The 13744-nt window shown below is 45.4% G+C and overlaps 1 protein-coding gene across 1 annotated transcript in view; it reads left to right on the top strand.

The window, feature by feature from the left end:
• Positions 1 to 4914: 4914 nt before the first annotated feature.
• Positions 4915 to 13744, top strand: part of TMEM170B (transmembrane protein 170B) — a 29143-nt gene continuing 20313 nt past the window's right edge. Inside the window, exon 1 of the mRNA XM_038392071.2 lies at positions 4915 to 5541. Coding sequence (XP_038247999.1) covers positions 5445 to 5541 — 97 coding nt within the window. The 5' untranslated portion in view covers positions 4915 to 5444. The remainder of the gene's footprint in view (positions 5542 to 13744) is intronic.

Below are 13744 nucleotides of genomic sequence, written 5' to 3'. Positions count from 1 at the left end.
TTAAGTATTTTCTTTTTCTATATTCCTTCCACCAGAGAGGTTATTTTCCACATGGATCTTTGAAGCTAAGTTTTGACACCTTCTGCTTGTTCAAACCACAACCCAAGAAGCCTGGAACTTTCCCAACAGCTATCGTTAATTACCACCAAAACAAGGCTGGGGAGGCAAGACCTTTTACTGGACCAAATGCTGCTGGTGAAATAGACAAGCTTTCGAGCTACAAGATCTCTTCTTCAGCTGCTTGATCCCACTGCAGCAAAACAAGATGGCCATCACTAGCATTCATGAGAGGAAGGATGAAAACCATGGTAGATGCCATAATAGTCAAGTGATGGGGGAGGGGGGGAACAATGAGGTGGAGGAGAGAGAAGGCTGCACAGATGAGCAGTGTTGACAAGCAAGGCTGCACAGATGAGCCCTCCCGGGTGGCATATGATTCTCCATCCTTTTATGTCTAATGCAACCTGACCCCTCTAGTACCAGGCGCTGGGACAGGGCAGAGCCTTGTGATAATTCCCTGACATGGCCATCACAGGGAGGAGGAGGAGGAGGAAAGTTAATATAGGTCCCGTGGGTGTATTCAAGGCCTTCTTCTGTGGGTTGTTTCTCAGCCTTGGGAGCTACTTTAGCACAGTGACTGGATGTGTCTGCTGTTTCACTTCTGAAATAGACAGCACTGAAGACTCTCCCCTGGATCACAGCTTGAAGAACTGGACAGACTCATTGACGAGTTTGGCTCTCAGTAGGCAACATTCATTACACACTAAAGCTAGCTGAAAATTTTCTGAAAACAATTTTTCCATGGCAAAAATTCCAGTTGAACATAATTAAAAATTTTTGCAGGAACATGTCTATTCTGTCTAAACTTTAGATGGAAACCAGACAGGCTGGCTACCTAATGGGCCCCCCAGCTTCCTGGGTGGCTAGCTCCCTGGGGTGCCCACCTGACAGTCCTATGGGCTCCCCAGCCGCCAGACTTCCCGCTCCCAAGCCAGCAAGGTGGCTAGGGAACCAGCTTGTTGGCCCAGACTTTTTTGAAAAATTCCATTTTGATTCATCTCAAATGGAATTTTTGAAGATGTCCATTCCACAGAAAGCTTCACATTTCTGACTCTTTTTTGTTCTGATTCAGAATTTTTTTAAGTGCAAATTTTTCTGCAGGATGGAATTTCCAGTTCCTGCACAGCTCTATTTCACACCCACAAAGCCAGAGGCTTCTATGCAGGTGATGAGCATGGGGCCTGGAGAGCAAAGTCCACCCTCAAGTCCAGAGGCAGGCTATGGAGCTGCAGTACAGCATCTAGCAGCTACTGCTGCAGCCTTTGGGCTAGAATAGTGTCCCCATGGCTTGTAGGGGGAGTAGGACCACTGGAGCCACCTAATTATAGATTTCCTAGCTAATGAGCCTAAGTCCTCTGTTACCTTCTATAGCACACGGGTGCAGATTTGTCTCTATGCTGCTTTTGCTCCACAACCCCACTGTGGAACATAAGTGGTATGAAGGGTCTTTACACAAGTCTTGTCTTTACACAAGGTGATAGATCCACAAAAGGGACTTGGGCTCAGTGTTGCAACACCTAACTTTAGACATGCTGCCGCCTAATGGAATCTGCAGCCCCAAGTTAGGCATGCTGGCTGACTGTGGACTGCATGGAGAGAATCAGATGCCTGAGAATGGGATCCCCATTCTCACCCAAACTAGCCAATAGGAAATACTAAGGAAAGAAGTGTGGCCTAAGTCTGGGGCCAGAAGGAGGTACCTATCTCTGCTTGGGATCCACAGCCATGAGCCCTCTCATGGAGTTAGACACCGAGTCCTTTTCCCAAAAAGGCGGGGGCGGGGGGGGGAAGCAGAGGAGGAAAGAGGTTTATAGTCATTGGAACAGGGATATGAATTTGGGTTTCCTTCATCACAGGTAAGTACACTAACCACTGGGATAAAGTCATTCTAACATGCTTTCTGACCCTATGAAAATTTAATTATTTGTACAGAGTGGAACAGCTTCAACAGGAAAGATTGAGAGAGACATCCCAGAATATTCCATAGCTAAATGGTTAGGGCATTCTCTGGAAGTGTGGGTTCAAATCCCTGCTCCAACTCAGGCAATGGGAGGATTTAAACTGGGTCTCCCACATCTTGGGTGAGTGCTATAACCTTTCCTAGTGAAAGGTGAACTATCAGGCTGGAGGGAGGTTACTAGTGGAGTTCCTCAGGGATCGGTCTTGGGACCTATTGCATTTAACATTTTTATTAATGAACCTTGGCACAAAAAGTAGGAATGTGTTAATAAAATTTTCAGATGACAAAAGTTTTACCAATAGGGAGGAGGACTGGAATATCATACAAGAAGATCTGGAGGACCTTGAAAACTGGAGTAATAAAAATGAGATGAAACTTAATAGTCCAACGTGCAAGGTCATGCATTTAGGGGCTAAAAAAACCCGATTTTTGCTATAAGATGGTGACCTATCAGTTGGAAGCAGACAGAGGAGGCAAAAGACTTGGATGTATTGGTTGATCACAAGATGACTATGAGCAGCCACTGTGATGCAAAAGTGAAAAAGGCTAATGCAGTCCTAGGATGCATTAGGTGAGGTATTTCCGAAGAGACAGGGAAATATTAGTACCATTATACACAGCACTGGTGAGACCTCCTCTGTAATACTGTGTGCAATCCTGGTCTCCCATGCATGGGCAGTGGGTATCGTAGCCAAGGGGAGGCTTTGCCTCACCAAACAGCCTACTGTGGCCCTGCGGCCAGGCCAGTGTACTTGGTGCCTCCTGCAGTGATTGGGGGCTGCCGGGGCGGCTGGTGCTGGGCCACGCTGTCTGCCTGGCGCTGGCTGCCTGAGCACCAGAACTGGGGGCTGCCCTGGGGCTGAGGCCGCAGTGGGGGTGCTTTAGGCTCCTGCAGTGAAGGGGGAGGTAGAAGGAGGTGGGGCGGGGCCTTGAGCACAAGGGGAAGGGCTGAGGGTTAGCCTCCCCAGACGGCTGGGTCACCAGCTGCCCATGCTCCCATGTTTGATTAATTCAAACTGGAACAGGTCCAGAGAAGGACTGCTAGGATGATCAGAGAAATGGAAAACCTACCTTATGAGAGGAGACTCAAAGAGTTTGGCTTGTTTAGCTTAACTAAAAGAAGTCTGAGGGGAGATATGGTTGCTCTCTATAAATACATCAGATGGATAAATAATTAAATAACTCCTCTCCCTACCTGGTAAGTGCCAATGTTGACACAAGAACAAATGGATATAAACTGGCCATTAACAAGTTTAGGCTTGAAATTAGACAAAGGTTTCTAACCATCAGAGAAGTGAATTTCTGGAACAACCTTCCAAGTGGCATACTAGGGCAAAAAACCTAACTGGCTTCAAGACTGAGAGTGATAGGCTTATGGAGGGAATGGTACGACGGGACTGCTTACAATGGCATGTAATCAATCTGCAACTGCAAGTAGCAAATATCTCCAACAGCTGCTGATGGGACACTAGATGGGGAGGGCTCCAAGTTACTACAAAGAATACTTTCCCATTTGTCTGATTGCTGGGTCTTGTTTGCCATATTTGGGGTTGGTTCCCCAGGATCAGATCAACAAAAACCCTGGTGGGTTTTTTTTTGTTTTGCCTTCCTCTGCAGCATGGGGCAGGGGTCACTTGCAGGTTTAAACTACTGTAAATGGTGGATTCTCTGTAACTTGAAGACTTTAAATCATGATTTGAGGACTTTAGTAACTTAGCCAGAGGTTAGGGATCTATTACAAGAGTGAGTGGGTGAGGTTCTGTGCCCTACAATGTGCAGGAGGTCAGAGTAGATGATCATGATGGTCCCTTCTGGCCTTAAAGTCTGAGTCAAAAAGACACTTCCCCACTCCGTCCCCCAAGCAGCTGGCAGAAGGGGTAGTTTGAGACTACAGGGTAATTATCTGTGGGGTTAATGTGGGTAGTGTTAGTGCCACAGAGACATCATAGATGGTGCTATTTTGAGCACTAATTGTTACTATTGTGGACAAGTGCAGAGAGAGCTCATTCTTTTGTGAATTTTATTCTTATATTACATAGATGGTAAATGCTCTATAGGATAAAGACAGATTCAAAGCTATCAAACTAAATAATAGCAAAAGCTTGTGCTACATTAATAGTCATGCTTTTTACAAAGGAGGGTGTGCACACCTTGACTCTTCTGTTGCTGACCAAGTTGCTGCCCCTGTACCAGCGTTAGATTACATTTAATTCATTTTAAAATAGAAGTTTTAACTATCCTCCTGGAATGCTTAGTGCTGTGGAAATCTGAGCTCTGGAGGTGAGGGACTTGATCTTATTTAAGTCACTGGGAGTTTTGCTACTGCCTCAGATGTGAGGATGGATCTGGTTGCCGTAATGCAGGCACTATTCACTAGGGGCAGCAGGGTGCTTGTACCACCATACCATACCTCCAGTAATGGACCAGGTGTGGGGGCACCACTCTGGCAGCTAAAAGTGCAGGCACTAACGCTTGGGGGCAGCACTAAGGGTAGCTCCCCAGGTGTAGGAGTGATAGCAGGGGCACTGGAAAAAATTTTAGGGTGTTGAGAGCCTTTGAACCAAACTGTAAACCCTGTGTATGATCGAAACCACTTCAAGCCTACAGGTGCAGCAGCATATGCTTGTGGCAACAGGTGGAAGACCTACTCGCTGCAGAAATGGGGTGGGTGGGCACAGGATGGGTACGGGGATGCGATGCCTCCAGGGCTGGGCAAAGGGAGACGCCACACCCCCATTGCAATGAAACCCAATTGCGCTCTCAGCACGCAGGCACCAGCCAAGCAGGTACCAGGCAGGGCACTTCCCGCCTCCCCCAGGAGAGAGAAGGAGCGAGTGGGTGAGTGAGTCGCGCCTGCGCAGTCAGAAGGTTTCCCTCCGAGCGTGGAGCGCAGGCGCGCTTTCCGTTGAGTCCCTCGCTGACGCCGGCTCGTGCACTGCCGGGGGTGGCGCGAGGGCGGCCGGCGCGCGCAGAGCGGTTCGGAGCCGGGGTGGCGGTTGCCTCGCGGGCGCCTCCACCCCCACCCCCTCCCCCGCCCCGTCTCAGGGGATGCTGGCGGCCGGGGCGATGATGAGGAAGAGGCTGAGGAGGGAGGCGGGGGCCTCCCGCCCCGCTGCCCCCCGCCTCCCGCCCACCGGCTCGGAGCCCCGCCGACCCGTCCGCTGCCCCTGAGGAGGCCCCGAGCCAGCGGCCCCCTCCACGCCCCCTCTCCGTCCTCAATGTCTCCCCCGCCGCGGGGAGGCTGCTGCCGCCTTGGAGTCCAGCCGCCCCGGCCCCCTCTCCGTAGCCGCCCCGTCGCCGTCGGCCCGCAGCAGCCGCCTGGGCGCGGAAGGAGCCCGGCCTCCCCGCTGCCACCGCGACCCGGCCGCCGCCAGCCCCTGGCGGCTGAGGAGCGGCGGAGGAGGCGGAGAGGCCCCCGGGGAAGATGAAGGCGGACGCGGGAGACAACTCCATGATCAACCTGTCGGTGCAGCAAGTGCTGAGTCTGTGGGCGCACGGCACCGTGCTGCGGAGCCTCACCGGTAACCAGCCCAACCCTGCCCTCCCCCCCACCCGGTGGGGGAGGGGGCGGCATGCAGGGCGGCTGTGCACATTGCTCTAGCCTGAACCCAACCCGTGGGGCGGGGTGACTCCGAAATGGGATAAGAGCGGGGATCCTGTTAAAGGCAGAGCCCCCGTAGGTGTCGGAGGGGTCCCACGTCACTGGCAGAGCAGGGTAGGGGGCCTTCGCTTTTGCCTGCACTTGTGGTAAGCGAGGGCTGACAGTGAGTGGTTTCCTTCCTCTCTGGGGGCTGGTGTGGGAAAGGGGCCAGGTGTGATGATGGGGGCTGGCAACCCCACGCTGAGCCAGGAAAGGTTGATGAGTGGGCCCATTAAGCCCCCTCCACGCTATACTTGGGCTTGCTGTCGGGATGAAGGGGCAGTTAAAAAGGAAAGAGGACAACCCAATACCTCCTAGCTCTGCTCCCCAAGGAAAGGGCCTGTGCAGAGACTGCTGACTGCCAGACTCATCTGGAGGACAGTGAGCCTGGTCCAGTACTGTGGAGGTTTTTGGGGGGGGACTCTTTCTTTGTCTTAGAACAAGGAAGACTACTTGGCTGTCTATGCTAATAAAACTGTTGCAAGGAACCGGGGAGAGGGGGATGGCCTCAATAAATTCTGAACTTTTGCATCCTACTAGACTCTGCCCACTAGTTTTTCTTTAAAAAAGGAGTACCTGTGGCACCTTCGAGACTAACAAATTTATTTGAGCATAAGCTTTTGTGAGCTACAGCTCACTTCATCGGATGCATCTTAGTCTCTAAGGTGCCACAAGTACTCCTTTTCTTTTTGCGGATACAGACTAACACGGCTGCTACTCTGAAACCTAGTGTTTCTTTGACACTGAAGAGCAGAGTGTCACCTGGATTGCATGGGATGTAGGGCACATCAATTGATTGTTGGTTGTGTTGATAGGCAGAAGTTTTGAAGTGGTGGAGCTCTTATTGGGCAAGTATTTCCTATGTAAATATGATTGGACTAGGAGGGAATGCTGAACTAAAGGGGTCTGGATTTCTGCTGTACAACATATTACCTAGCATTGAGAGATTAATATTAGTAATCTGGTTTTGAAATAAATTGTCTGCTCCTCTCCCCCGTCACCACGTTTTTTCCATTGATGTAATTGTGGCTTGAGTTGCTAGATATGTGCTTTTCTTTTAAATGTTGAGGTTTTATTATCATAATAAGCATGCAAGACTTGAAAAATCCACTTGCTTTTGGCAATACACCATAATCTATTGTAGGAAAATAAGAAAGTTGAATAAAGTGAGGAAGTAGAAAGAAGTCATAATAGAAGCAAGAGGCGGACTTAAAATTTTTAAATGCAGCAAATTGAAATGTTGACAATAAAACACAGTAAATAATACGTTTCTCTTCTCTATAAATCATATGGGGCATGACTTTGGAGGGAAGGGTAAAGGACTTTAAACTTGACTAGTAGTTTTTTTTTTTCCTTAGAGTACTTGGCATAAAGTAAATTTTTCAAGCCTTGGAAGCTTGAATACATGTATAATGACAGGTTTCAGAGTAGCAGCCGTGTTAGTAATAGTTATGGGTGAGGACAAAATCACAAAGTTCAGCCACCAGGTTAGCCGTGACAGTATCGGGGATACTGTTCCTGAAGTGAGCTGTAGCTCACGAAAGCTTATGCTCTAATAAATTTGTTAGTCTCTAAGGTGCCACAAGTACTCCTTTTCTTTTTGCGAATACAGACTAACACGGCTGCTACTCTGAAACCTGTGACACCTTGTAGTCCATCTTTGTGTGGAATGTTGGTGTAGAGGGCTTCTACATCCATAGTGGCTAGGATGGTGTTTTTAGGAAGATCACCAATGGACTGTAGTTTCCTCAGGAAGTCAGTGGTATCTCGAAGATAGCTGGGAGTGCTGGTAACGAAGGGCCTGAGGAGGGAGTCTACATAGCCAGACAATCCTGCTGTGAGGGTGCCAATGCCTGAGATGATGGGGCGTCCAGGATTTCCAGATTTATGGATCTTGGGTAGCAGATAGAATACCCCAGGTCGGGGTTCTAGAGGTGTGTCTGTGCACATCTGTTCTTGTGCTTTTTCAGGGAGTTTCTTGAGCAAATGCTGTAGTTTCTTTTGGTAACTCTCAGTGGGATCAGAGGGTAATGGCTTGTAGAAAGTGGTGTTGGGGAGCTGCCTAGTAGCCTCTTGTTCGTACTCCGACCTATTCATGATGACGACAGCACCTCCTTTGTCAGCCTTTTTGATTATGATGTCAGAGTTGTTTCTGAGGCTGTGGATGGCACTGTGTTCTGCATGGCTGAGGTTATGGGGTAAGCAATGCTGCTTTTCCACAATTTCAGCTCGTGCACATCGGCGGAAGCACTCTATGTAGAAATCCAGGCTGCTGTTTCGACCTTCAGGAGGAGTCCACCCAGAATCCTTCTTTTTGTAGTGTTGGCAGGAAGGTCTCTGTGGGTTAATATGTTGGTAGAGGTGTGTTGGAAATATTCCTTGAGTCTGAGACGTCGAAAATAGGATTCTAGGTCACCACAGAACTGTATCATGTTCGTGGGGGTGGAGGGGCAAAAGGAGAGGCCCCGAGATAGGACAGATTCTTCCGCTGGGCTAAGAGTATAGTTGGATAGATTAACAACATTGCTGGGTGGGTTACGGGAACCATTGTTGTGGCCCCTTGTGGCATATAGTAGTTTAGATAGCTTAGTGTCCTTTTTCTTTTGTAGAGAAGCAAAGTGTGTTTTGTAAATGGCTTGTCTAGTTTTTGTAAAGTCCAGCCATGAGGAAGTTTGTGTGGAAGGTTGGTTCTTTATGAGAGTATCCAGTTTTGAGAGCTCATTCTTAATCTTTCCCTGTTTGCTGTAGAGGATGTTGATCAGGTGGTTCCGCAGTTTCTTTGAGAGTGTGTGGCACAAGCTGTCAGCATAGTCTGTGGTATGTAGATTGTAATGGATTTTTTACCTTCAGTCCTTTCGGTATGATGTCCATCTGTTTGCATTTGGAGAGGAAGATGATGTCTGTCTGTATCTGTACGAGTTTTTTCATGAAGTTGACAGATTTCCACTCTATACGGCTAAATTCAGTGCCTTGCATAATGACAGGTTTCAGAGTAGCAGCCGTGTTAGTCTGTATTCGCAAAAAGAAAAGGAGTACTTGTGGCACCTTAGAGACTAACAAATTTATTTGAGCATAAGCTTTCGTGAGCTACAGCTCACTTCATCGGATGCATTTGGTGGAAAAAACAGAGGAGAGATTTATATACACACACACAGAGAACATGAAACAATGGGTTTATCATACACACTGTAAGGAGAGTGATCACTTAAGATAAGCCTTCACCAACAGCAGGGGGGGGAAGGAGGAAAACCTTCCATGGTGACCAGCAAGGTAGGCTAATTCCAGCAGTTAACAAGAATATCAGAGGAACAGTGGGGGGTGGGGTGGGGTGGGGGGAAGAAATACCATGGGGAAATAGTTTTACTTTGTGTAATGACTCATCCATTCCCAGTCTCTATTCAAGCCCAAGTTAATTGTATCCAGTTTGCAAATTAATTCCAATTCAGCAGTCTCTCGTTGGAGTCTGTTTTTAAAGCTTTTTTGTTGAAGGATAGCCACTCTTAGGTCTGTGATCGAGTGACCAGAGAGATTGAAGTGTTCTCCAACTGGTTTTTGAATGTTATAATTCTTGATACTGTCACGGCTAACCTGGTGGCTGAACTTTGTGACTTTGTCCTCACCCATAACTATTTCACATTTGGTGACAATGTATACCTTCAAATCAGCGGCACTGCGATGGGTACCCGCATGGCCCCACAATATGCCAACATTTTTATGACTGACTTAGAACAACGCTTCCTCAGCTCTCGTTCCCTAATGCCCCTACTCTACTTGCGCTACATTGATGACATCTTCATCATCTGGACCCATGGAAAAGAAGCTCTTGAGGAATTCCACCATGATTTCAACAATTTCCATCCCACCATCAACCTGGACCAGTCCACACAAAAGATCCACTTCCTGGACACTACGGTGCTAATAAGCGATGGTCACATAAACACCATCCTATATCGGAAACCTACTGACCGCTATTCCTACCTACATGCCTCTAGCTTTCATCCAGATCATACCACTCGATCCATTGTCTACAGCCAAGCGCTACGATATAACCGCATTTGCTCCAACCCCTCAGACAGAGACAAACACCTACAAGATCTCTATCATGCATTCCTACAACTACAATACCCACCTGCTGAAGTGAAGAAACAGATTGACAGAGCCAGAAGAGTACCCAGAAGTCACCTACTACAGGAGAGGCCCAACAAAGAAAACAACAGAACGCCACTAGCCATCACCTTCAGCCCCCAACTAAAACCTCTCCAACGCATCATCAAGGATGTACAACCTATCCTGAAGGACGACCCATCACTCTCACAGATCTTGGGAGACAGACCAGTCCTTGCTTACAGACAGCCCCCCAATCTGAAGCAAATACTCACCAGCAACCACATATCTGTCCACATATCTATTCAGGGGACACCATCCTAGGGCCTAATCACATCAGCCACACTATCAGAGGCTCGTTCACCTGCGCATCTACCAATGTGGTATATGCCATCATGTGCCAGCAATGCCCCTCTGCCATGTACATTGGCCAAACTGGACAGTCTCTACGTAAAAGAATGAATGGACACAAATCAGACATCAAGAATTATAACATTCAAAAACCAGTTGGAGAACACTTCAATCTCTCTGGTCACTCGATTACAGACCTAAGAGTGGCTATCCTTCAACAAAAAAGCTTCAAAAACAGACTCCAACGAGAGACTGCTGAATTGGAATTAATTTGCAAACTGGATACAATTAACTTGGGCTTGAATAGAGACTGGGAGTGGATGAGTCATTACACAAAGTAAAACTATTTCCCCATGAAGAAAAGGAGTACTTGTGGCACTTTAGAGACTAACAAATTTATTAGAGCATAAGCTTTCGTGAGCTACAGCTCACTTCATCGGGATGCAAATCTCTCCTCTGTTTTTTCCACCAAATGCATCCAATGAAGTGAGCTGTAGCTCACGAAAGCTTATGCTCTAATAAATTTGTTAGTCTCTAAGGTGCCACAAGTACTCCTTTTCTTTTTGCGAATACAGACTAACACGGCTGCTACTCTGAAAAGAGTGTGATAGACGCTTTTGTGACATATTTCTCTTAAAGTTTCATCATTAGTCCTAGTGGGGTTTTTCTTACCTGGCAAAGTAGATTCTTGTATTAATCATTCAGCATACAAAGTTTGTGGAGGGGTTGCTGTTTATCGTGGTGTTTTTTTCCTCCAATCCTCCTTGAAACCATGCTTTCCCTCAGTTTGTTGCTGTGGGGCCTAGTGTCCACTTGATCCCCAATGTGCATCAAGTCTAGAGGGGATCTGGAAGAAAGCTAAATAGTTGTACAGTGCCACCATAGCATGTAGTTTCTAACTTTGAAGACAAGATGCTAAACCCCCCCGAGTATATTACCAAATGTAAGTGATACAGGATAAAGTTGATAGTCTTCCTCAAGTTTGTGTTCGGTTTTACTGTATCCACTCCATTCACTTAGTCTTTGTGAATCTGATTTAATTGCTGAGTAGTAAGTAATGAGGGTCATCATTTATGCTTATATGGAATTTAGTGAAAGGCTGTGTAATTAATTTTCAGAGCTGGCACTCTCTTTAATTTTTTACTATTCATTAAAGTAAAACTTGTATGTTCTACCAATTGATGTCTGTATTGGATCTAGCGGTTTCTAAAGGTGTGTGGAATACACTTAGTCCTTAATTACAATTGCAGTTAAAACATGTTCTGCTTTATCTGTTGCTGACAATGAGTGACTTTCATAGCATAATATTGCATAGTTTTGAGGAGTTTTCTGTTCGCTCTTTATAAAAACTGTGACTACGTGGATATGCATTTAGGGGCTTAAACGTCATTTTTATTTTATTTTAAATCGTACTCAACAGCTAATGTTAGTGAGACCTATAACTGTGATTTATTGTAAAATAAATATATATAAAATAAGCTTTTTATATATAGATATCAAACAAACCTTCCCTCAAAATATTTGACAGAGGTAGAATAAATTGCTTTAGAGAGTTGGGTATAGTGACTCTCCATACAGAGAGAAAGGTGGATGCATGAATAAGTGGTTTGCTTGCTATTACTTCACTTGTTCTCCTGCTGCATTTATGAGAATTTTTTAACTCAACTGAGTGTAAAGCATTTCATTCTACCTTTGACATGTACAGTGTGTAAAAAGAGACTTCTTGGATGGAGTGAGGGAAGACATTTTTAAAGATATCTACAAAGAAATCTAGCCTCAGGAATGCATTCAAGAAGACCCTTACGTATTGACTTCAGGAATCAAACTGGTTTTGTCGTCAAGAGGCCTATCATAGTTAGATGAACAAATTGACCTTGTAATGGTTATGTTTATATAAAACTCTAACTTTTATATAAACAAAGTGAAGGTTTGCTGAACAGTTTGACTGAATTTTTAGGCTATATTAAAATGTATTATGTTTAAAGATTACCTCTTTACTCAAGGAAACTCTGCAGCATTTATTTCCACTACCCTATGTAACTGTTATATATCTTTTTTGCATGTTTTCCTATTGTTGCGTATTCCAGGGATTTAAGCTTCATGCACCTGAGTTAGTTTTTGTTTTCTCCATCCCTGCACTATACCTCTCTCTCTCCATCCCTGCTTAGAGAGGGAATTTGAAAAATTCTTGCTGGAGAGTGAGTGATTACACCTTCTAAAGTCAGAGTATGTTATGTTAATTTCAACTTTAGTCTCCACAGTTTACTATGGACATTTTGTTTCCTTTTAAAAATGCATGATTTTTAGAATCGTTGAGCACTTCGAATTCTTGAATTTTGAGAGCTGGTGTTACTTGGCTTCGCTGAAAATCAGGCCTAAAGTTTATTAGCCTTGTGCAGAAAATAGAAAACCACCTTCACTTCAAAACCTGTTGGGCACTTCGAAGAGCCCAGCTAATTGAGCAAAAATTTTGCCCTGTCTGTTTAAAATAATAATAATCTAGTATGGCTTATGTTCCAGGCTACTCTTTTTTTAAACATTATATTGTCTTTGTGTGAGGAAATTTTCTCTCCCTTAGTACAACATTTGTGGAGTAACAGCATTATTCTTCTGGCAATAACCTATCCTACAACTATATAAAAAAGAAAAGAAAAAGCCACTATGTTAAAATTGCAAAGTGAAGCACTTCTACGAAATGCCAGGATTCAGTTTGACTGTACAAGCAGAGTTTGGCCCTCTTGAGTATATGCATTATGACTGAATATTAGTTTTCCTGCAGAAGCCTCGCCTCATTCAATGAGTGAGTAGTCTTTAATATTTCTCTTATGCTCATTTGGTGTATGGACTTGGGTTTATTTACTGCACCCTATTCAAACCCTGGACTGAATACAAAATTATGAATTTTATCCTGGGTATTTTCTAATTAGCTGTTGTAGTATCTGAGTGCTTCACAAACATTAATGAATTTATCTACACAACACACTCGTGAGACTAGGTGGTGGTATATCAATTCTACTGGGAGCATAGAAAGATGAAGGCCAAAATTGTCAAGTATCCACTAATTTTGGGTGCCCAGTTTGAGACACCTAGGACCTGTTTTTTCCCCAGAAAACTTAGCATTTTATAGCCATTTTTATAACATTATTTGTTCAAAGCACAGTTCCAGTTGACTTCAGTTATAGTTGTGAGTGCTCACACTTGTGCAGATCTGGTCCCAGGTGTCTCATGGGCACCCAGAAAAAGAAAAATACAGCTAGAGACCAACTGAGAATATTTTGGTTTAAATGACTTCACTAACATCACATAGAATCTCTATGGCAGTGGCAGGGATAGAATCTAATTCTCTAGGGTAGCTTTCAGCTTCCTTAAGCATGAGACTTTGCTTTCCTCTTCCTGCAACCCTCTGCTTTATTCATTCCACACCGTCTAACTTCTGCAACAAATGAGGGAGGGATTCTACAGATGACAGCTTCATTCATTACCCAACCCTAAACTATTTCTAGAGACCCATCTATGCTGTGCACTGAATGAGGCAGTGGTCTTGTGGGGAAAAACGTATGTGATTGTATAATAAGACTCTCTTAATTCATAAGAACAAGGGGATTTCATTAGCAACCTCCTGGTATTTC

The sequence above is a fragment of the Dermochelys coriacea genome, chromosome 2, assembly GCF_009764565.3.
Source record: "Dermochelys coriacea isolate rDerCor1 chromosome 2, rDerCor1.pri.v4, whole genome shotgun sequence".
In the NCBI taxonomy this organism is placed as follows: Eukaryota; Metazoa; Chordata; order Testudines; family Dermochelyidae; genus Dermochelys; species Dermochelys coriacea.
The sequence above is the reverse complement of the archived record's forward strand: the minus strand, read 5'-3'. Positions and strand labels throughout refer to the sequence as shown.